The 23,775-nt window shown below is 32.6% G+C and overlaps 4 protein-coding genes across 6 annotated transcripts in view; 1 reads left to right on the plus strand and 3 right to left on the minus strand.

Moving 5' to 3' along the window:
- Positions 1 to 262: 262 nt before the first annotated feature.
- Positions 263 to 3,443, minus strand: LOC140055064 (neogenin-like). Its single transcript, XM_072100247.1, has 2 exons — positions 2,900 to 3,443; positions 263 to 1,800 (listed from the first exon to the last, which is right to left on the minus strand). The coding sequence occupies exons 1-2, from the start codon at positions 3,289 to 3,291 to the stop codon at positions 720 to 722; spliced, it is 1,473 nt and encodes a 490-aa protein (XP_071956348.1). The 5' UTR covers positions 3,292 to 3,443; the 3' UTR covers positions 263 to 719.
- Positions 3,444 to 9,104: 5,661 nt separating this feature from the next.
- Positions 9,105 to 12,317, minus strand: LOC140054265 (uncharacterized). Of its 3 annotated transcripts, none has more exons than XM_072099186.1 (4): positions 12,302 to 12,317; positions 11,648 to 11,874; positions 10,834 to 11,078; positions 9,105 to 10,310 (listed from the first exon to the last, which is right to left on the minus strand). In XM_072099186.1, exons 2-4 carry the CDS (start codon positions 11,865 to 11,867, stop codon positions 10,167 to 10,169), a joined length of 609 nt encoding a protein of 202 aa, XP_071955287.1. In that variant the 5' UTR covers positions 11,868 to 11,874; positions 12,302 to 12,317; the 3' UTR covers positions 9,105 to 10,166. The 3 variants fall into 3 exon arrangements, with proteins under 3 accessions (XP_071955287.1, XP_071955288.1, XP_071955289.1); XM_072099187.1 differs by lacking the exon at positions 12,302 to 12,317 and adding an exon at positions 12,267 to 12,298; XM_072099188.1 differs by lacking the exon at positions 12,302 to 12,317 and adding an exon at positions 12,192 to 12,257.
- Positions 12,318 to 12,605: 288 nt separating this feature from the next.
- On the plus strand, positions 12,606 to 15,367 carry LOC140054313 (smad nuclear-interacting protein 1-like). Its single transcript, XM_072099250.1, has 2 exons — positions 12,606 to 12,903; positions 13,203 to 15,367. Exons 1-2 carry the CDS (start codon positions 12,748 to 12,750, stop codon positions 13,992 to 13,994), a joined length of 948 nt encoding a protein of 315 aa, XP_071955351.1. The 5' UTR covers positions 12,606 to 12,747; the 3' UTR covers positions 13,995 to 15,367.
- Positions 15,368 to 16,008: 641 nt separating this feature from the next.
- LOC140053972 (uncharacterized) overlaps positions 16,009 to 23,775 on the minus strand; it is an 84,942-nt gene continuing 77,175 nt past the window's right edge. The window contains exons 6-11 of the mRNA XM_072098753.1: positions 22,825 to 22,890; positions 21,302 to 21,646; positions 21,013 to 21,108; positions 20,517 to 20,650; positions 19,087 to 19,210; positions 16,009 to 17,233 (exon numbers count right to left, since the gene is read on the minus strand). Of these exons, the coding sequence (XP_071954854.1) occupies positions 17,183 to 17,233; positions 19,087 to 19,210; positions 20,517 to 20,650; positions 21,013 to 21,108; positions 21,302 to 21,646; positions 22,825 to 22,890 (816 nt within the window). The 3' untranslated portion in view covers positions 16,009 to 17,182. The remainder of the gene's footprint in view (positions 17,234 to 19,086; positions 19,211 to 20,516; positions 20,651 to 21,012; positions 21,109 to 21,301; positions 21,647 to 22,824; positions 22,891 to 23,775) is intronic.

A 23,775-nucleotide genomic window follows, 5' to 3' on the forward strand; every position in this document is an offset into this window, starting at 1 on the left:
TTTTGTATTTTATAAGTAATGATGGAGTAAGAGCAGTTTTCTGTTTGGGCTCATGCCTATTACTTGCTCCTGGCAAGATGAATTGTAAAATGTACTTTATGAACTTTTGCCCAATAAATATTATTATTATAACAACAAAAGTAAACAACCAATGAGACCCCTTAATTTTCCTTTATTGACAATTTCAGCAACGAAAAAAAGAAATCATTGGGGACGGGGGTAAATCCAGACACAGTTCACAGAACAACGATAGACACCACGGCACATTTTCTGGATATTTTATTAAGAAATATTAACGATTCATAAAAAATGTATTAAACGACGTGATTATCTTCAATTATAACTTATATCTTACTTGATAACATATTAAATGAGTTTGTGTCGAGTGCAAGTGTTGTTACATATAACACTCGACACAAACACGTTTAGTTTGTTTTTAGTGTTAACAAAGTTTTAACGATGATTAATCATATTCAAGGTGGTTTAGTGACGTAATTTTGAAATTAGTAATATCTTACTAATTTATTTAAATATTATATGATAAAAGAGTATATAAAATTACCTATACCCTAAAAAATGACATAATATAAATACAATAATTAGTCCAAATGTTTTAAAAATAGTATTTCAGATAGTTTAACGCTACTCAGATTATTCTAATTACAGTAATTATTAATGTTGTTATTAATATTAGAAAACAATTCAAAGCAATAATGTATTTAAGATTGAAAACCCTTATTGTCCATAGCAGGACCGGATACAAACGATGCCATTGATTTTTGCGTGTGCTCATGGACAGGGAAAAACCAGGATCGCAGAACGCCGACATATCGACTGCGCATCGTAAAATTCTCGCCATTGGCGGCGTCTTGTTCTTTCATTTTTAAAGCAGCTCGTCGGATTACGACAATACCCACTATAATGAGTACAATAAGAACTAGTGCGATAATACCCATTGTTACCCCAATAATGGTACTATTCGACACCTCGGATTTGTTCGAGTCTAAGGCTTCGTTTTCGATATCGTCAAGGTTATTCAAAGGCGTTGTAGCCGGTGTTAATGTCGTGGTTGGTAGTGGTTGAACGTTTAGTATCAATATGTCTGACGGCAGAGTTCCAGCAAAGTAGTTCACCCTACATTGGACACTTGCACCGGCATCAGCTAATGTTACGTCACGGATGTCCATAGTGGCGGAGGAACCAAAATTCCGGTATGTAATGCGTTCGTCATTCGGGTTGATAACGGCACCATCGATGTACCAGGTGTAATCTGGATTTGAAATGTGAAAGGCTTGGCAAACGAACACAGCGGTGGAGCCAACATCAACGTCGTTTACTCCGCTTATCTCGACTGCTGGATCACCGGTGATGAGCTTGAACGGTCCGACTGAACAGGTACGAGGAAGGCTCCATAGCTGATGGCTACCTTCGCAGATAAAGACCGCGTCAGCATCTTCCTCTGTGACTTTCCATGTGTGTGTATTGGTGGTTTCGCTAGGCTCGGTCAAATCTTCACCTCGAAGCCATTTCAGGATAGTTGCTGGAGAACCACCGTTTGACTCGCACGAAAATGTGATTTCTTCACCGATGTTGACATGAAGGTTGTCTATGTCGGTCTTGCATTCTGGGTAGTCTCCTGCTGGCGCGGCTAACACCTGCAGGGCTGCTTTTTGAGATTGCAGACCAGTTTCGCCGCCAAGTACGATGCATTGGTACACTCCGGCATCCTGAGCTTGGACATTACTGATGCGGAGACTGTAGCCATAGTAACCATCTATATTTGTTGGCACCACAGAATATCTGATTAAAATAAGAAACGGTATAATTAAATTAAAGACATGAAAATTAATAATAAATAAACAATTATACGTAAAATAAACAATAATAAAACGAAATCATGGCCTATTGTGGTGTATCTACGCTGTATTGAAACAAACAAAAACATTGCCCGGGCCGTGTATACTGTAATCATGGAGGAAAAAAAATAATTATAATGTTATTATTTTTCCTCCATTGTATAATATATATACACGATAATGACACTGATATTTCATATTCTATAATGTTGACAAATGTCAATCCAATCACGCAGAAATGTATAATTAAATTAAACAATTAGAGAGGTTATTTTTATCTTGAGCAGCAACGATATTTATAATAACTCTCTTTGAATTGTGTTAACGGTGTTGACAATTGTAATGAATGAACTTGATGTCAATTGAAACTACGAACCATATGGTATTGATTGTCACCATGGCAATATTAATTAAATACAGTAATAACGCTAAAACTCTACCATCAACGAATAATCACCCTCATGGTTTAAATAAATATTAATATGTATTATGAATATATTATGTTGCCAGTCATATTATATTTGGTATAAATGAATCTTTAATTACTCACAGTACAGTATATATATACACATATGTAGGTTCATAATACAATTTATACCATAAGATAAGATAATATAGTCTAGTAGTCGAAATATATACTGATATTGTACCAGGTTGTATTCTTAAGTGCTAAAGTACAGTAAGTTTCCATTAAGTTGGTGCTAAATCTACTAAAGTTTGGGACTTGTATCCACTCAAGGACGTACGCGCAACACAATTTGGCCAATCACATGCGACGGAGCATTCGAATTGTCCCTTGTGATTGGTCAAATTAAAATATGGCGCTGGACGTAGATCAGCCTGACGTAGATTTTTGCGTTATTAGTTGGTACCAAAATGTAAAGATATTATAATGATTTTGAGACAAGCCTGGTATAGGCCCTTCCTCGTATAAATAGTACTAGTAGCCTACTGGTCGGGATCTGTTAGGCCGATACTATAATTAATGGTCTTAAAAACTGTAAAATAATGATAAATACAGTTATATAAAGTAAAATAGATACCTTTTGTATTGAGTGGAATCGCCATCTTCACCCATAACATGGGAAAGTATACTGTGCTCCTGGGTAATGAGAATCGAGTCTTTAACCCACAAATGGCTGCCATGATCCGAATTCAAAACGCAACTCAATGTCACATCTTGGCCCACATACGCGGTGGTGTCAGTTGGTTGCGAGATAAAATCTTGCGCAAAAGACACAGACACAGTCAGGAGAAACAATCCAAGGTTCCGAAAGCCCATCTTTGACGCAGAAATTCCTCCTGTTTTCACCAAACGATTTTCCGACTGTAGCTTTTTCCAGTCTATGTCAACTGTTGCGCTTGGGCGTTGGTAATTTGCATTTGTGACTAAGAAAAGGTATATTGTGTTTCCCAAACGATCGATTGTCGACATTGAATGGGGTAAGCCATGCGTTCAGTGGCTGTAAGCTTCATATTTGCAAGAGAAACGACACAGCTAACCCTCATTGGACGGCATTGATCAGGCGTGAAACATTCTTCGGATCAGAATCGACCCCTCTCAGGGCGAATTCCATGTACCATCAAGTACCATGCCTCGAAGTGAGCTCTTTATATATTACGGAGCGCCGGAATTGTAAACCTCCAAACAAATTTAAACAATTGATATAAAATTCAAGTGTGGTTTGGATTCAATGCCAAATAGTACGACAACAAAAGAGGAATTTCTTTACACCTTTTGTGCTCACAAAGGAATTTTTGTGTAGAAACATATTAAACTAAGCACATATTGAATTATATACAAACACTTGTAGGTAGTATTCTAGCATGTCATTGTTGTAAACACAATTTGAAGTCCTCGTCGTAAACCGCATAATTGCAACTGTTATAGCAAAAACATCTGGGAATCGATTTTTATTGAAAATTAAACTAATTTTGTGGTTAAATTATTGTCCAATAAGGGTCAAGTATTGTGTCTACCACTTCCAGTAGTTAAAAATACTTTTCTTGTTTATAATACTGTACAATACTTTTATTTTTATTTTTTTATAGTAAAAATATGCAATTTTAGTGTAGGCCTAACTATACACATATCATCATTTTAGCTTTTCAGCAGAGTAACAAATCTGACGTTTTGTTGCTACTTTGAAAATTTAGTTTCTATCCACAACTAATCACGTCACAACTTTCTCTTCAAATATCTACACATACAAATTTACATAATCATTTAACATTTGAATTCGACCTTACAGAGAAACGGATTATAAACGACTATGAGACTGAAACTAGAAATAAAACAGAAGAGGCAGAATTAAATTACATTTTCTCCATTATATTTAATAAATAAAATATGTTTATGATAAAGTGTTCTTTGTGTAATTAATTTCCAATAGCAACTTGATCGTTAATACGGTAAAATGTATTTAAAAAATGTAGTTCTTGTAAAACATATTCACGCAATATTAACATTTTAAATATTTAATAGTCAAGTTATAAGCCAAAATATGTTTTAAAATAGCGGCCATCTTGGATTTCAACATGGTGGCTGAAATAGAATATTTACAACTTTAATAACAATATTATATTTGGAATCTTCAGTATCACAAACATGGGTATAGAAACCATTTTTAACTTGCTATGTCACTTAAAAGTCAAGTTATAAGCCAAAATAAGTCTGAAATGGCGGCCATTTTGTTTTTCACATTTTAAGGGTGAAGATCTAAAAATTGAGCCGGGTAAACAGCACATTTAAATTCAGCACCCCGAAATTACCCTAAAACACATGTTTTTCGCTTTTAACACGAAATGCCTACAGCATTTCATTTTTCTCAGATCTGGACTAGTCTAACATAGAGATATTATAGTTCACTATAGGCCTAATAAATATCTCTGTAGTTAACTTGCTATGTACTATTGTGTTTAGACAATGCAGTAAAGTTGCTTATAACTTTTGTGGTGAAAATATCTAACAAATAAAGCATTCTCTTGGTCAAATTAAGATATTTGTCAACATGAGATTTGGAACTTTGAACTGTTCAAACCTCGTATGTGGTATTATATCATAGCATAATGTTACCGTAGTGTAGTCCATGTACATTTTATTTTTTCGTAGGCCTATTTAATTATGTTTGTTTGTTTGTTTTATTAGTTTCTCCACACATTTTAAAATAAAAGATAAAAATTGCAAAAAGAAAATTACAATAAACAAGAAAAACATCAAAAATGTGCGGATGGAGGTCAAAATAAGTTGCGGACAACTTGAAGTCGTGACCACCAGTTAAAAAAAAAATAATGAAGGTGTACAATAGCAGTCCGGCTGCGATCGCAGTCCGGCTTACATTGAAAATTTAGTATTAAAATTATAGTATTGTTACTTTGTATTATACAGTATAATACCTTTCAGTTCTCAACCATTTCTACTTCGTTAATTTATAGGAGCCTGGCGTCAAGTTTTCTTCCTAAAACTTACAAACATACAAATTACAATGATGCTTTCGAACTTGTTCAATAATAATAATAGTAATAATGTATTTTCAATAAACGGAATTAAACGTACTTTATATACTGCACATAGCATACAGAATAATGTGTCAACTACTGGTATCTCTATTCATATCAACATTTCAGCAAGGGGTATTGAGGAAGGGTGGGGGTGGTGTCTTGGAAGTGGTGTCGGGGAAGAGAGAGGGGAAGGGGTGCCAAGAAAGGGGGATGTCCAGGAAGTGATGTGGGGGAAAAGAGAAGGGGGAGGGGTGCCGAGCAAGTGGGTGTCGAGGAAGTGGTGTCGGGTAAGATAGAGGGGAGGGGTTGATTGATTGATTTTATTCGATATTCATAAAAATAGTTAAAATATACAATGTAGATATTAAAAAAGAATACCAGGATAACCCATTAAGTCTACAAATAAAAAGTAAACTTATTTCCAATGGGTCTAATCCGTATTAACGGGAAAAGTGAGTGGTTGGGTCTAGTACAATATGATTAAGTTAGGTGCCGAGAAAGGGGATGTCGAGGAAGTGATGTCGGGGAAAAGGGAAGGGGGTGTCAAGAAAGTGGTGTCTGGGAAGAGGGAACGGGTGTCGAGGAAGTGGTGTCAAGGAAGAGGGTATCTAGGGTTCGAAATAAAGTAATTTCCTCCTGAAAACCACAAATAAGCCCAAACTATAAATTCCAGAAGCGGAAGCGAAAATTCCTTTAATATTCTTAGCTCTTGACAAGTCTATGCCTAGAAAATACACCGTTTGTAATCTTTGCCCTAGCAAAGTGTGTGTTGCATTAGTAAAAAATTCACAATACTATCGTACGTACTAATCCGTGTCTAATGGAGAAAAACAAAGTACGTCTGTTCTGGAGTGTTGAACTCAATATGGCCTCAACTAACAAAGGATTTCCAAAAGGTCATTAAACTAATTCATTCACGGTACTACTACAGTATTAAGTATTGACCAATTGGTCAACTTTAAAAGGTACTCAAATGCTCAAAACAACGGAGGAAACTAAATACCGTAACGGTATAACGAATTTCGTAAAGTAAAGAACGTCAAGGAAAACGAACTAATATCACAGACGAAATGCTTTCACATGCAAACGAGAAATCTCAACTTATATCTCCATGGACAACAAACTGATTATTATTATTATTTTTAATATTCTTATTAATACCACAATCCGAATTCATGAACGGACACCCATCTCGTTTGAACGAATTACTAATTCGTTTGAACGAATTACTAATTCGTTTGAACGCATCACTAATTATTCGGTTGAAAGAAATACTAATTAGTTCGAACGAATGTGTCGTTTAGTTGAACGAATTACTAGGCCTAATTCGTTTGAACGAAGTATGAACTCGTTTGAACGAATTAGCAATTCGTTTGAACGGATTAGTAATCCGTTTAAATGAAGTCCGAATTCGTTTGAACGAAGTATGAATTCGTTTGAACGAATCACTAATTCGTTTGAACGAAGTACGAATTCGTTTCAACCAACACCGGTAACAAATACAAATATACATTACGAATTCTTTTGACCGTAGCTAGATCTATGAACAATAATTTTGAATCGATTCCTGATCTTTAAAACGGATTATTAAGTCATTGTTTTAAAACGAATTTATCATTACCGCTTACGTGTAAACGGAAGCTATTGAGACCATCCCAGTCAGCTACCTTCCGTTCACATTGCTTACGGATCATTTATCACATTTTTACAATTTACTTCCTTATAAATATATATATATATATATAATATTATTTTTATGTATCGCTCTATTTTACTGCATCATGTGTTAGTAAAACACAAAATCTAGCCAATAAAATTCTTTCAGTATCGGTTTTATATAAACAACGTCGTCAATTTAAATAATTGATGTGACAAAAGAAACTGCAACAAATATTTAAAAAAAAACTATTTAAAAAAAAACAAGGCCTACATATAAACAACGCCCAATGACTGATTCTAATTTCAAACCAAACCCTAGCAAGTATAGTGTTGCTGTTATAGGCCTATTTTGGTCTACGTTAATTCAATGACATATTGATATGTGTAGGCTATCCTTCATGAGGAAAGGAACGCCGGAGGAATAAAAAAGGACCATTATACCATAGAGATATTATATACTATAATATCTCTATTATACCAATAGCCTCCGAGATCTGCGCCAATAGAAAACAAGTTCTTCAGAATTCAAATTTATGGCGTTTTGGAAGAGAAAAGGGGAAAACCCATATTAACAGCTATAACCTTAGACTAGAAACCGGGCGGTGGTCAAGCACTTCAATCAATGATAAATGCGGCGATGTGCAGACGGAGCTTTACGCATTATGTGATTAAAAAAAAAGTTTTACCATATTTAATGAGGGTGATCCATCCAGCAATTGCTGATCATTAGGGACCCTCATAGGTTCACAAGACAAACATATACACAAGATGCTCTACATAAACAAAGTCTTATTACAAGTCTTTTGGAGTGGAGTTGTAATTTTGTCCGATTAGAAAAAATCCTGACATGTGACGGGGACTTGAACCCAGGACCCAGGAGTGGTAGCCAAGCATCATAACCACCAATGCCCATTTACTGCACACACACGCCAAAATTAATTAATTCATAATTGCCACAGCCTTGTGATTTTATTTTCTATTGAACCTTCATTAACTGTCAAAATTTGTCTTCAAAGTTCTTTTAGTTAGTGAAAAAATTATCTAAGTTTGTTATTGCTATTTTCATGCTTGTACCGTACTATTTGTGTGTTGGACACTGTTATCCCCAATTGTCTTTAAAGAAATAATAATGACAGGATATATACTGAAGTTCGGAATTTGTGAACTTAAGTACTGGTACAAGAAGATAGTGAAAAAAAACGTAATAACGAAAACAAAAATCAACAAAACAATATTGCCGAATATGGAATATCAGACCATGACAGGACATTGACGAAACATTACCACTTCACATGGCATTTGACGAATAAGGAAATACATTATTTATTGTAAACCACAGAAGGAAATGATAGGCCTCTTAAGTAGTGGTTTAAGAATACGGAAGTACAGGAAATGATTGGGTTCATCATTATCTTTAAAGGGGAACACAATCAAAGTTTTGTTCTATGATTCAACGAAAAACTATTTTTTTTAAATGTTATTATATCTTTTAGGCACATGTGGTCAAGGATTACAAATAGTATCTTTAAAGGGGAAAACAATCAAAGTTTTGTTTGATACTTCAACGAAAAACAAATTTTAGATAATTTTTTTATTTTATTTTAAATCTTTTAAGTACATGTGGCTAAGAATTACCAATAGTAAATCAATCACTGTCCTATCAGATATGTGGTAATTAATGGGTTCATCATTATCTTTATAAAAAATATATATATTTTTGTTATTGTTCTTTTTTATATCTTTTAGGCAAGGATTACCAGGGAAGAGTGAAATTACACCATGGAGTAATACTGTATAATTATTACTACCAATAGCAAATCAATCACTCTCCTATCAGATGTAGGTGGTAATCCCCCTGATACACAGGATATTTAGTGTACCTGTTTACCGGGGTAACCCCTACTCGTCTCGAATGATGAACTGTGTTCTTTGAACATAACGTTCGGGGATTTCAAGAAAATGTTGAGATAAATTCCATAATAATTGTAAAATAAAACTGTATACCGTTCTATTTACAGAGAGAACGCCAAGACTTTATCAATTTTGAAATCATTTATTTTACTTTATTCATTTATATATTCTTGTACTTTTTATAAATTATTTCAATAACAAAAATAATAGAGTGAAAGAGTGCAACATCAATACTATTTCCTTTCCATAAAATAATTCGTTATTTTATTGCAATAAAAATATTGTTTATGAGCTATAAGTTATTTTGGTAATTTCAGTTTCGTTTCCTGCAACAACACAACAAAGACTACATTCAATGATTAGCTAGCTCTCAGAATTCTATTTATATATATATTAATATGTTGTGTTTAGTTTTTTTTTCTGATTAAACCTCAACATTGATTAACATTACTCAGAAGTAACAATGGGTACAGTCATAAGATTGGTTTTAAATATAGAGTCGAAAAGATTTTATTATTATTTTTATAAACATTTACAGAAATTCTAAACCACCAGGTGATATACTAAATATTAAGTAATTAATTTGAAACAATAAAGAAAAAAGATAAGGAAATCTGTGAGAATGAGAAAAATCCACCACAACCAAGATTCGAACTCGGAACCTTCTTCTTGATATATGTTCTTAACCATTCGACCACTGAGGCATAGTAGTGCCATCAGAAAACATTTCGATTATTTTTCAAAAACCAGATTCAAGATCAAATATAGGTATGACACGCTATGTGTGCCAAAATAAGAATATTAGTTTCACCCACCGTTAAAAGAATATTCTACCACCAGTATTTAATTAAAAACCTCCACAACCAATGTTGAGGGAAAGGGGGAATTGTTTTCTAATAAGACTGTATGAGTTGCTAATAAAAATATGTAATTAGCACTGTGAACAGGGATGGGGTCAGCCTGCTGAGCATGCCCACTAAACCCATTCTGTAGCCTCACAGCGTAAAAAAAGGAGGAATGTTTGTTGATACTATTGATGCCTTGTTACTATCATTTTGAGAGAGAAAAAACAATTGCTATTGTACAGCACAGCTGTGTTTAAAGATAGTCCATAAATCATCACTCATATCAATATATTGTTGTTTAGTATATCAAAATCTACTACCGCCCTCTATATCTGTTAGCACCATTTAGCACACTTATATTCAACTACTCATGCATTGATACTACAACCTGAACCTATGAATCCAGCGGTACCGCATCCGGTTGCTTAGGCAACGGAAATGTTATTTTCGGAATATTATTGCATCCTTTAATAATGTCCAACTTTTCCTCCATCGACTTAAGATCATTCGAAAAAATCCGAAGTGTATGACACGCATCCTAAAAAAAATCAATCGATTTCGGTATGTTTACGAAATAAAAAAAACAACAGTAGTCGTACGTCGTATGATTTATCGGTTGGTTTAAGTGAGTCAAGTGGCCGAGTGGTTTAGACAGGGGCGCTGAAAACCATAGTCATAATGTCGATAGAGGTTCAAGACTCTATTTGACAATAGTTCTGGTTGTAAAACAAGTCTGCTCGGATAAGGACTTAAAACTGTATGTTCAGTGTACATATCTGGTTCGTGTGGATTTTAAAGAACCTAGTACATCTTTTGGAAAGAGTAGACCAGTGTTCTGGTCCATTTTCAGGCCTTGTAGTTTATCACTGTGTTGGGCTAGCACCACAAACAATTGAATATACTTTATTACAAAAACCTTAAGAATGTACGTTCCAATGTGAAAATGAACTAATTACAGTATAGACATACTTTATGTATAAGTCCACAGTCAAAATGTTAAAGGTGTATACAGTACTTATATACGATACGTTAGTATGGTAAATTTAAATGTTTTCACCTACCTGAATAACAGCTTGTGTTCGAGAGAGTTGCTGACTTGAATGAGAAAGATCCTTACGAGCATTTTGAAACGCCTGCGAGATGACTTCATTCATATCTCGATGCAATGCAATGTTTCGTTCGCGTAGTTTTCTGTGTAACAGCGTATCATACTTTGGGAGATCTCTTTCTAGGTTTTTAACTTGTTTTTGTAAATTTTCAAGCTTTTCATCTGTTTCTGACGAGTTCAATTTAGGACCGGGTTCAACTGTGAGAAGAAAAAAAAATGATATTACTTAATTCAGTGTTTTGTTCAAGTTAATTTGAATGACCTTTCTAGCCAAAAATTAATGCCTTTTTTAGCCTGAAACAGTGATTTTACAACCTGCTTTTTCATGAAACTCCAACAGTATGACATGGCATGTTAATATGAACTGCAATCCAATTTTCAGGCTGAAAAATATTGTTGTAAGATCCCATGATTTTCCAGGTTTTCAATGACCCAATGAACTTGAACTCTATATATTGATCTATAGAATGCACTTGGAAATACCTTGTTTAGTAGCAGGTGGTTGCGTGTGATAACAGGTGGTTGAGTGTGGTGTAGCGGCTGCTGGTACACGATAAACTAATTATAGGTGGTGGAGCTTGGTTGAGCATAAATGTGGGTTGCATGCTGTATGTGTGTGGTGTAGTTGGTGCGTGTGTGTAGTAAACTAACAGGTGTTTGCGTATGCTTGTGTGTGGTAGTAGGTGGTACGTGAACGTGGTGTTTAGTACAATAGGACCCAGATCAAGTACTGTATGTCAGAAAGAACAACTAGAACGCTTTTTAACCTTTAAGTACTGGGAAAGCATTAAGTTGCAGTTTTGTCTCTTCATGTTCCCAACTTAAATTTGACAATCTATCTTCCTCGTCATCCGTTTCTGGTGCTTCTCCAGGAACGCAAGTGTCATCAATGGACGCAGCGGTCAGATCTTCTGTAGGACGACGGACATCATCATCCGAGTCCGACTCTAAAGCTTCTCCCTCCACTGCTGTTCTAATTGTAGTCATACTTATACTAAAAGAAAAACAGTAAAAAAAATTAACGTGGCAAAAAATTTAATAAGCAAGTGTATACTACTGCACTAAGTAGGCACTGTAGATTCATGGGTCATACAAAATAGACAGACCTGGTCTCTAGGATATACAATATTATATATTATCATAGATAGCCTATATAGTATGTGGTTCAATCATACATGATGATGGTTCAATAATTGCTAAAGCAGCACTTCCAGTGTGTCCAGGCATCAATCCCCATCATCATTCAATCACAATAAATAGGCCTAATTACATATATCCGAACTCATTATTATAATAAAACAAAGATCATACATCCTTATTGAGCTTAATTTGTTAATTTTAACTCACTGAGCTTAGTCTACAATTTATAATAGTAACTTTATGTACCAAGTGAAGTACTATACATACAAATGTAGGCCTACCTAATAGTTGTTATGATTACCCCTAGAAAAGATCACCTAAGTTACTACATTTTTATTGTAAATGTACCTAAACCATTTTAAAACAACAAATAAAATATATTTATGATAAAAAATACGTTTACTATAGAGAAAATCGTTGATTTACAAACAAATGTTTATAAAACTTAGCAAATTAACTGAATACAGAAATTTGTTTTATTATATTTAAAAGTAGCTTAGGTGGTTACATACAAAGATACTATAGCGCCACGAAGTGGCGCTACGTGGCGGCGCTATACGATCTTTGGTGGTGCCTGCTTCAATCCCATCATGCAATTTGCAAAATGGAGTTAAAAGCGAACAACCGAGTCGTTCCCTCGTTTGTATGCAGATAATTCCGTTTTCTGATAACTCTAAACGTGTCTGAAATAGTAACGTTCATATATAACATATTTAAGTATTTAAAGATGTCCAGTAAAAGTCACCACCGTGATTCTTCACCTCATCATAGGCATAAACACCACAAAAAACACAAGAAGCGGAGCTCGCCATCCCGCCACCGGCGTTCACGCTCTCAAAGCCCAGAAGAGAGTCATGACCACCATCGGCCTAGAAAACACAAGGCATGGCATTTGTTTTCTTGACTTAATTTCAAACATCTCTAAATCTTTTTGATTATGTACTGTATATTTATGTAGGCCTAGACCCTCGTTATGTTTTAAAATTATTTGTTTAATACTAGAGACTACTAGCTAGGCCCTAGCTAGCTAGCCTAGCCTAAATATTAAAATGTACAGTACAGTAGGTAAAATTATTAAATTTATTTAGTATTATTAGTTTAGGCCTAGCCTAGTCCAGGTAGTACAAACTTTAAATTCATTTATTGCATATTACTAATGCTTGACACACCTTTGTATTCCAGATGCGGCACCATGATGAAGAGAGGCATGGAAGACATCGAGAGTATAGTACGTCTCCAAGGAGAAGGGAAAGAGAACACCATGACAACAGAAATACACAAACGGAAAATAGAAGAGGTCACAGACATGAAGAAAGGAGTCATCAACCTCCTGTGAGAATAAAACAAGAAAGAGAAGAAAATGATGACAGGAGGCGAAGAGATCATAAAAACAAACCAACAAATCCATTCCAAACGTCCGAGAATAATGAGTATGGCCAACCAAACGATGCTAATCAAATGGAAGAACCCGCTCAACCAAAGCAAGGCCCAGATTTTGGGCTGTCTGGGAAACTTGCGGAAGAAACGAACACATTTAGGGGAATTGTTATCAAATACAATGAGCCCCCTGAAGCTCGAAAACCTAAGAAAAAATGGCGTTTGTACGTGTTCAAAGGTGCGGAACAAATGCCCGTCCTTCAAGTGCATAGACAAAGTGCGTATTTACTGGGTAGGGATAGAATGGTCGCGGACATTCCTATAGATCATCCGTCGTGCTCGAAGCAACATGCAGCATTGCAATTTAGACTCGTAAACTACCAACGAGACGACGGCACTACGGGGAGAAGAGTCAAACCGTTTGTCATCGATCTAAACTCCTCAAATGGCACAGTCGTAAATAACGTTAAGGTCGAACCGCAACGATATGTAGAACTTTTCGAAAAAGACGTTGTCAAGTTTGGATATAGTTCTAGGGAATATGTTTTGCTTCATGAAAAGACGTCTGTTGATGAGTCGGACGAAGAGGACGTCTAAAATTATTAAACCAAAGGTGTTGACCAATGACAGATCCTATCCTAGCGAAATATCCCAAAACTGAATACTGGAATTAGCCTTAAAATAAGAATCTTGTCATATGTTCCTATTACTGTTGGAAGAGTCTACTATTACTAAGTAATTGTTATTACAATACATAAGTACCATCGAGAAATTACACAATATAGAAGTGGTTTTCCAATCACACATTACCAAAAAACATTAAATCTATGTTCAGTTCGATATTTTTCAGTAATATAGAATCATCAACATAGAATTTAAACAAATTGACACTTAGAAAGTGACAGTATTATCATTACTTATCGACTGAAATAAATTATTTTGAATACCACTAAAATATGTGATTCGCCTGTAGAGTAACCAACTATAGTTATAATTCTGTTATTTTACTGGTGCACTATAACAATAATGTGCACTATTTTAACAGTCAGTCAAACATTGATTCCAGACTAAATTAATTTTATAATATATGTATATTTAGTATGCTACTGTATACAGTATTTAGTAAGAAATATACAAAATTAAGTGAGAAATGAATTAACTTATCTCAATTGTGTGTATAATTTTGGAAGTGTTGGTGGCCTTAAGTAACTCTAAACCATTATTTTGAAACGTATAACTGCTGATGCATTGTGTAAAGCTCTGTCTACACTATCAGAATGGTTTGGAAAAAAAAGTTGAGATGATGTGCCTAAATATGGTAGTGATATGACATCATCATGTCCATATAATAATGGGCACATCACAATTTGTTTGTCCCATAAAGTTTGATAGTGTGGACAGAGCTTTATGTCATACAGTAGATGTACAGCCTCACAGAGATTAATTATATTATTGTGGCGTGTATTTGTATTATTTATGTTTTGGAACTCTGGGTATTTTGTGGGAGTATCTCCAGCACCTCCTTGTATTGTATACATCGTTTTTACCAACTCTCGTATAAGCCCATAGGCTTATATCTGAAGAATACCAACATGGTTTGTGGACAATTACTTAAGATTTGGAAATGGGTTTATACTAAAGTGTCGTAAATGGTATCAAATGTGTTGAAATAATGAAAATATATTACTCTTTTTTTTTTCTGTGCGCTTTTATAATTGGTTTATACTTGTGTCGTCGTGGTATGAAATGCTTTGTAATAAAGACACTGTTGAAATAATAATGTAATATTATTCTTCATTCATTTTTTTCTGTGCACTTTTATAATTGGTAATTAAATATTCGTGTTCATTATGTTTTCGCTGAAGATCACAATCTAATATAAAAATAATTCATTCTTGCGGTTTTTTAGAGGAATAAATAATTTGCGGTGTGGTTTTTTATGAAAAATATTTATGTTTTTCTGGCGGTAAAACAGATCACACTATTATGATAATTTGTTTTTATTCTTATAAATCTTGATGAACATCCTGTTATTTTAAAAAACGTTTCCTTATATAGTATTTCTTTTTCTCAAAATTCTACAAGCACGCCATTTCCTATACCGATGATTATTCTAAATTTTAGACAAATCAGGAATCATAACAAAAATATTTTACTGTACTGTTACTGCAGTAACATATGAATTTGTAGATGTTTATGAAGCCATCACTGCAATGATGAGTAAATGTAATAATAATTACTGTACCTTGAAAAAAATTGTAAAGTAAAAGAGTAAACAAAATATAATTACTGCAGTAGAATAATTTTGAAATGGTCCCTAATGTTTCTACAAAAACTGTATCATAATAAACACTCATTTTTCCCTTTACTTCAAGTCTTCTAAGTCTTTGTTTATGTAGAGCATCTTGTGTATATGTTTGTCTTGTGAAATTTTAAATAGTTTATCCATCCTGTAATTGGCGGGTTACTCGCTGTTGGATGAGTATGAAATAAAAAAAAAAAAAAAAAAAAAAAAATTTTTCCCTTTACTACACATAAGAATACTATGAACAACTGTATAGAAAAAAAATAGTTTTATTTTATTAAAAATTATAAGACAGTAAATCCAGAATTACTTTAAAAATTGAAATGTGCTAAATGTTGTTAATTTCAATAATCAAATACCCGATACAAATTATTAAAATAACTTTAGCTTATAGATTCCAATCATAAAGTGAGGTATTGATACCAAGATATGTTAGTGTTAGTAAGGTGAATTTCTTCAATTATAAAAAACATAGTTCTTATTCTGAGGTGTAAAGATCTCTACACTATCAAACTAGTTTGACAAAAGTGATGCGCCCAAATATGGTAGTGATATAACATCATCATGTTCATATATGGGCACATTTTTTTGTCACATAAAGTTAAAGATAGTGTAGAAAGAGCTCAAGTTAAAGGCACCCTGGGATTACATCTGAACAACTTGGAGGAACGTACATGCAACCCAACACACTTAATTCAACAATGGGTGGCTAACAATATGTTAACATTATTTTTAGCTTACTTGGGGCAATAAATAATTTGTTCTTAAGACTCGTTCCAAGCGAAAAAGAGCGGGTTCTTTGTCTTAATAATAATAATAATAATATTTATTCGGTCATCAATGTAAAAATAACCAGGAATGAGAATAGGCTAAAGCCCAAACAGATTCTGCACTCACTCCATAATGAGTGACGGTTAATTTTAGATCTGATTTTTCAGCCTGCCTAAAGAAAAACTATCGGTACCCATTTAAGGTATCTGTCCTCAGGGTAAAGAAGTAGTAAAATATTTTACAGAAGATAAGATAACTTTGCTACTAAATTTGTATTAATTAAAAATGTAATGAAAGACTAGTGTATTAACTAGTAAGGCCTATATACAAATATTTAGCAGACTTTCCGACCCCTGGGTCATAAAATAACCACTGTGTCAAAAAATGACCTCTGTGTCATAAAATTACCTCTAGTTCATTAAAAGACCTCTAGTTCATAAAATGACCTCTAGTTCATTAAATGACCTCTAATTCATAAAATGACCTCTAGTTCATTAAATTACCTATGGTTCATTTGTGTCATAAAATGACCCCTGGTTCATTAAACGACCTCTGGTTCATAAAATTACCCCTAGGTCATAAAATTAAATCAAATTTGTCATGTATAACGCCTACTATTGCACCAATTTATTTGCCATTCACCATCTTATTTTGTGCATTATCCATACGTCGTTTTCTTCCTTAATTTTGATGCAATTTAAAAGAAATTTCACCACAAAGCATCTTTGCTTTTTGTTGCCTTTGCCATTTCTAACAGTGCCTGCGAAGAATTGAAGAAGAATATTATTATTAAATTACATTATTCAACAAATTCAGATTATATTCAATTTAATTTAAGTAAAGAAAGCCCTCTATAGATTAAGCAAGTAAGTACTCGTTGGACTGGTCTAATACGTTTGGTTTTCTAAAAATGTTGGACCTTAAACCTCAAGAAAGGTTTTAGGAGGGTTTACAGTTTTGATTTTTTTTTAAAGTTTTTTCTATAAAACACCCAGTTAAAATACAAAAATGTTTATGGTAAAGATGTACACAAACCACCAGTTATCTAGTGGCATGTCTACCATCAAGCAGAAGATTCTAGGTTCAAATCTAAGTTGAGGCAGATTTCATCCCTTTACAAGCATATTATAAGAACAAATTATCATTTTTCATTTTATTTGTTCCTATTATTATTTTATCAAAATATATATCACAAAATGCAGATTATAGTACGAAATTGTGGTTACATTGTTGTTCACAATGGGTTGTGGTAATTAAAAAACAAAAACAATTGAAATATTAAAAACGAAGCGAATCATAACTGGTGTGTGGTGCACTATCATTAAAGTGTAAAACAATACCACAAACAAACAAAAAACAAAAAATGAATAAAAAGAAAATTTGAAAAAAAAACAACCAATCATAAAATGGTTGTATATTGTTTGTTTAAAAAAAAAATTCAAGGAATTTATCAATTATAGAGTTCTGTGGTGCTGACGTCACGACGGTAGGTGGCGCTGCGTGGTTGCTAGCTAACCAAAAAATGCATTCAAACTGCCTGCGTGACTCCAAATAATTTGATAGAAATACAGATCTACTGTATATGGTTTATCAACACAATAGCGTTGAACGCATTTTTTGGTTGGCTAGCAACCACGCAGCGCCATCTATATGACGTCACACTGCAGAACTCTATAAACACATTTTAATAACTGTTCCTGGTTCAATAATATATTTTTAAATGTATATGATTTAATATATAAGTGACATAAACTTTGCCATGATTTAGTTATCCATGTTTTGTGTCTGCCCAAAATCATTTGTCGTGTTTCAGTTTTGCATAATTGTTATGTTTGGCAATAAAAAGAAAAAAACAAAAGTAAACATTTGAATCAGTCACTTTCATATAAACTTTAATATTCACGATATTGGAACTTGATTTTAGTTTACTCATTTTCTTATTTTTTCAGGTAAATAAATTTTGTTTAGATCCAGTTTTTGGTCAAACTGGATAACAATTATGTGACAATAAAATGGCATGGCATCTTCATGGGTAACAAAAGACACAAAACCATGTAAGCATGGTCTCTAAAAGAAACAGAACTGTAAATGTTCCTCTCCACCCAACTCTAACAATAGAAGAGTACATTATAGTGTGGGTGGTTATTTTTCCAGGTCATTAGTGCTTTACATTGTCTACGTGTGAAGTTGTGTTTTTAGTTTTTTAAAAGCACCAGTTTAAAGATAAAAATTAATATTTTTATGTCATTAAAAACTTCCAAAATGATTAGTTTTGGTTAAGTTTTGGTTAAAGATGTATTGTTCCCCAAAAACCTGAAAAATAAAGAATAATAAAATCAGACTTTGAATAGGTAATTTTGCAGTTTTAATAATGTTATTCACTTCTGTAGAAAAAAAAAATTTATTTCACTTATAAAAAGAACAAATTAATTTTAACCAAAACCATTGTCTGACAGGCATATTTTTTGCTTTAGATTATATTTTTTCAGAATTTTTTTTTTTTTTTTTTCTGATCCAGTTTTTGGTCAAAGTGATAACTATTAATGTGACATTAAAATGGCATATTCAACAAAACAATTATTTAGGGAGAAAATACATCCTCAAAAAACATACTTTCATCTTTGCATCCTCCTTCTCTTTATAATCTTTCACTTTTTGTTTCGCTATCAACATTTTCTTTTCTTCGTGAGCCTCTCTATTCCGCCGCCTGGCAGCCATCCTTGCCTGAAAATTATCACTGCAAAATAATGAATTGATGAACTATGATAAATCCAAATAAAATAAACTACGATACGTGAAATGAATTGAAATGAAAACCATATTATATTACCATATTTTTGACAACATGGACCTAGTGTTCAATATTTTTTGTTCAAGTATTTCTGTAGAATTAAGATAATGTATTCTGTATATTATTTTATATAGAAGTTTCACAATTAAATTTTGTATTATTATATCGTGTGTTATAAAAATTTGTTTTAATAGTTTTTTTTTCATTTTTCATTTATTTGTTTGTTTTGCTAAATTTTCCACACACATCAAATAACAGAACATGTACATTCTAATAAAACATAGATTAATTAATCAGAATTTTTAACTTTTATACAATCAGAATGTTCAGATAGCAATTGCATTTTATAACACTTTTGTTAACATCTTATTACTGTATTGCATATTTTTCTAAATTTGTTTATGTCGGTTTTATTGTATCGTCCTAGTTGACAGGGGCTGGTCAAGCACATCACAAGATGACAGTTTTATTACTTTTGCTTTTCCGCTACTCCCCTGTTATACTTTTTTTTTTTTTTTATGTAGAAAGATTGAAAATAAATAAATAAATAAATAATTATAAATTAGATTAAGAGAAACATGAGTGTCGATGGAGGTCAAATAAGTTCAAAGAACTTTAAGGCTGACCCCCATTTGAAACATTACAAACATTATAATTATAAATATGTGATAAAAAAGATAATAAAAAAGTAGAAAAAACATGAATTAAAAAAATAATAAATAAATAAACAGAGTAGTTATCGGATATGGGATAAAAAGCAAATATGCATATGGAAATATTTAAAATCATGGCACATATTATAATAATAATAACAATATAATGGAAAAAAACGACATATCAGATTGTGTATGTCAGACAATTACTCACTATATGTACAGACAGAAAAGAGATTTCTTGAGGGTATATTTAAAATTAGCAATGGACGGTTTTTTTTTAAAATTCAATCGAGAGAGAATTCCAAACATTAAACAAATTTCAGGCAAAAACTAGAAAAAAAAAAGAATTTTAAAAATATAGAATTACAACCCAAAAAGCAATCAATACAGTAAAGGTCAGGCAACCTGAATTATTTCCTGAAAGATTTTCAGAATGGTTAATTAAAGAAAAAGAAAGAATTTCGAACTGCTATATACTTTTAAGAAAAATAAAACTCTGGTTTTGGGAGTGTTTGTGGTTTTTTTATGCTGTCCAGTTTTAATTGTTCTAAAATATACAATTTAAAAAATGGCTAATTAATAATTTGATGTTATACCTGCTTGTTCCCATGACTATTGAATCGTGAAGGTCGGGGCTCTGCTGTCGTTGTCGTTTACTCTCCGCTCTTCCTATACGCTTCTCAATCTTCGCATCATGGCCTGTACCTCGTGGTGCTAATTCTTCCAACACCTAAATAAAGAGACCATTTGTTATTTATTTGTCTACCAAGTGCTCTCACTTGCACTGATGGAGAGCTACTGTTGCCTGAAAGCTCTAATTTTTCTGGCTGTTTTACTTTATCGTTTTGATTTAGCTTTTTGCTTATTTTATTTTCATTGAGATCCCACCACTGATAGTCACGGCATTGTCATTATTTTTAAAACACATATTTTTAATTTAGACTTTGATTAAAACATTTGATTGATTTTGTACACAATTTTTAACATACATTTTTACATTTTATTGTTATTATTATTATTATTTTAAATTGAAGAAATACTGTTCCAAATGAGCAGTATAACTTGCATGTTTGTTTGTGTTTTTTTACTCACCATATTGTTGTGCTTTTTGAATTGCTTCCTTTCATATTTTAATCGTTTTCTTTCTTCTTCTCTATTTTCTTCTTCTTGAGCTTTTAAAAATGTTGGCTAAATCGAAAATAAATTATAGATTAATAAAGAAAAAAAAAGAATACAGAGATTCACTTCATGCAAGTCAAAACTTGAATCATAAACATTATATCATATTTTGTATTATAGAAATTGAATATTCATATAGAGAATTAAAAACATTTTATTGCTAATAAAAATAGTAGCGGCAGGGTAGAACTAAATTACATACAGGTAAAGTAGGGCCTTGTACAGGCCTTGCCAATCCTCCAGAAGGCATAGTAGGGCCTAACACAGGCCTAAATGTGTCGCCTGTGGGCATGGTTGGGCCCATCACCGGCCTAAATGTATCGCCTGTGGGCATGGTTGGACCCAACACCGGCCTAGAAGAATGTCCCGAAGATTCCCCTTGTAGCTCTTTTGTACCGTACATCGCATCAGAGGCAGCTTTTAATTGGCTACCAGCCTTTTTACCAAACGTCGAAAATGTTCTTTCTCCGGGACTTGTCATCGAACTCCATTTTCCAATATTACTTCGAACCGTCTCCATATTTTTGTTATTGACAGTTGTAGCAAACTAAAGAATACAAAAACAAAGATACATTTTCAAAAATTAAAAAGAGTCCATGACTCATGGATTGAAATTTAGTGATTACTACAACTTAATATTTTTTTAAGACAAAGAATATCTCTTCTTTCTCATCATAGTGCCATTCAATACAACAATTCCTTATGTAAAGTTTCAATGAAAATAAAAACTAATTACAAAATAAATAAAACATTTATTTATGATTCATACAAACAAAAAATAAGAAACTAGATAAAATCCGACGTCATTTGTCTTGGTAACCTTTTGTGCTTAACATACTGTAAGTACAACATGGTAAAAAACAGGGATTTTTTAAAGCTCTGTCTACACTATCAAACTAGTTTGACAAAAAAAGTGTGATATATGTAGTAATATCATCATGTCCATTTATGGGCACATCACATTTTTTTGTCACATAAAGTTTTAAGTGTAGACAAAGCTTAATAGCAATCTTTATTATTAATAAAACCAATACCTTAATAAATATATTATATAAATATTATATTTTATATTGATAACAGCATTTCAAACTATTTTTATTTATTGCTTTATTTGTTTGTGAAATATCATATATATATCACTTTTAAAATCTTTTCTCAATGAATTAATTATTTAGTCAATACAGGTATATAACCTTTAATCAATGTTTCTAAATCGTTAATTTTTCAGTAAGATTATTCCATAAAAAATAAACCATGATATTTTATTGATTTCATACCAAGGTTCATTTTGAACTTTATTATTGCATACATGAAAACAGTCTTATTTGTGTAGCCACTCCAAAATCAAAGTAATTGTTTATTTCTTTGAAAAGAATATTTAATTTTTCAGGAAGATTATTCAATAATATGAACAATAAACATTGAAATTTTATTGATTTTATACAACGGTCCGTTTTGAACTTTATTATTGCAAACAATCCTATTTGTGTGGCCACTCCCAATAGTAGTAAATCAAAGTAAATACATGGTAAAAATTTTTTTTATTTCTTTGAATCTTTAATTTTTCAGGAAAATTATTCCACAATATGATTAATAAACATTGAAATTTTATTGATTCCATACCAAGGTCGTTTTGAACTTTACAGGACGTATCATTGCGTACGTGCAAACCGTCCTGTTTGTGTTGCCACTCCCAAAAGTAGCAAGTTAATGTATCAAACTTACCTTCCACTTATATTTAGTTTTTGACGAAGCCGACACGTCTGTTGTATCAATGCCATCATAGAATTTCTATAAAGACAAATACATTTGCAAAACAATATTAATTATTTATTTTCTTTATTAAATTTAAACAGTATAAATATAAGTTTACTACTTCACAGGCTCCTGTCAAAGTCAATGATAAAACTAAACGGATATTTTTTCCTTGCATTTGATCAATTTGCTGTACTGTATAAACTTTCATCATACTCAGATCAAGTACAAATTTACATACATACATGTATGTATGTAAATTTGATCCGAGCCCCGCACAACCTCCAACCTACAACCGGAGGCGTACGACGTCATCAACAGATGACGTCAAGAATGACCAAGCTGCATTAACACTCCGCAGTCAGTTGAGAAGGATCTCTGATAGAGATCGAAACGTTCGAGTAAGTACTCAGTTAACTTGTGCTTTTACAAAAACGAAATTTGTCATCTATACAAAATCAAAGCTAAATGAAATTCTTTCATGAATTTAACCTGTTTTTATGCAATCATTTAGCAAGCCTTGTTTAGGAAACACACTTATAATAATAATAATTCAACAATTATTAGTTTCTATCAATGGTATAACAATACAATAAAAAGAGTGGTAATGTATAATGAGAAAATACAAAAAATACCATTAATAGAGGATCTTGCAAGAAGAGATTTCTTGTCACGCAAGACCAATAAACAAAAAGAAAAAAATACTTTGTATATAATTATATATATAAAACAAAAAAGTCATGACAACAAACAGTTTGAAGGTCTAGTTTGAGTACAATGATAATAAATGATTTTTACGAAAAGTTGGGAGAGATTACAGTGATTGCCTCATGAGCGTTCGCATGTTATTTAAAAAATGCAGTACCTCCAAAAGAAAACAATTTAACAAAATCCCTAACATTTTCAAATTAAATATTCTAT

This window comes from Antedon mediterranea, chromosome 7 (genome assembly GCF_964355755.1).
Source record: "Antedon mediterranea chromosome 7, ecAntMedi1.1, whole genome shotgun sequence".
NCBI classification, from domain to species: domain Eukaryota; kingdom Metazoa; phylum Echinodermata; class Crinoidea; order Comatulida; family Antedonidae; genus Antedon; species Antedon mediterranea.

What these genes read in the sequence shown, in the direction of transcription:
- LOC140055064 (XM_072100247.1), bottom strand. Translation starts at nt 3,291, where the DNA reads ATGTCGACAATCGATCGTTTGGGAAACACAATATACCTTTTCTTAGTC. An exon ending in GATTCCACTCAATACAAAAG is followed by an intron (nt 1,801 to 2,899) that starts GTATCTATTTTA and finishes TATTTTAATCAG; the next exon opens with ATATTCTGTGGTGCCAACAA.
- LOC140054265 (XM_072099186.1), bottom strand. Translation starts at nt 11,867, where the DNA reads ATGACTACAATTAGAACAGCAGTGGAGGGAGAAGCTTTAGAGTCGGAC. An exon ending in TGCTTTCCCAGTACTTAAAG is followed by an intron (nt 11,079 to 11,647) that starts GTTAAAAAGCGT and finishes TTCTTCTCACAG; the next exon opens with TTGAACCCGGTCCTAAATTG. An exon ending in GAACACAAGCTGTTATTCAG is followed by an intron (nt 10,311 to 10,833) that starts GTAGGTGAAAAC and finishes GATTTTTTTTAG; the next exon opens with GATGCGTGTCATACACTTCG.
- LOC140054313 (XM_072099250.1), top strand. Translation starts at nt 12,748, where the DNA reads ATGTCCAGTAAAAGTCACCACCGTGATTCTTCACCTCATCATAGGCAT. An exon ending in ATCGGCCTAGAAAACACAAG is followed by an intron (nt 12,904 to 13,202) that starts GCATGGCATTTG and finishes TTTGTATTCCAG; the next exon opens with ATGCGGCACCATGATGAAGA.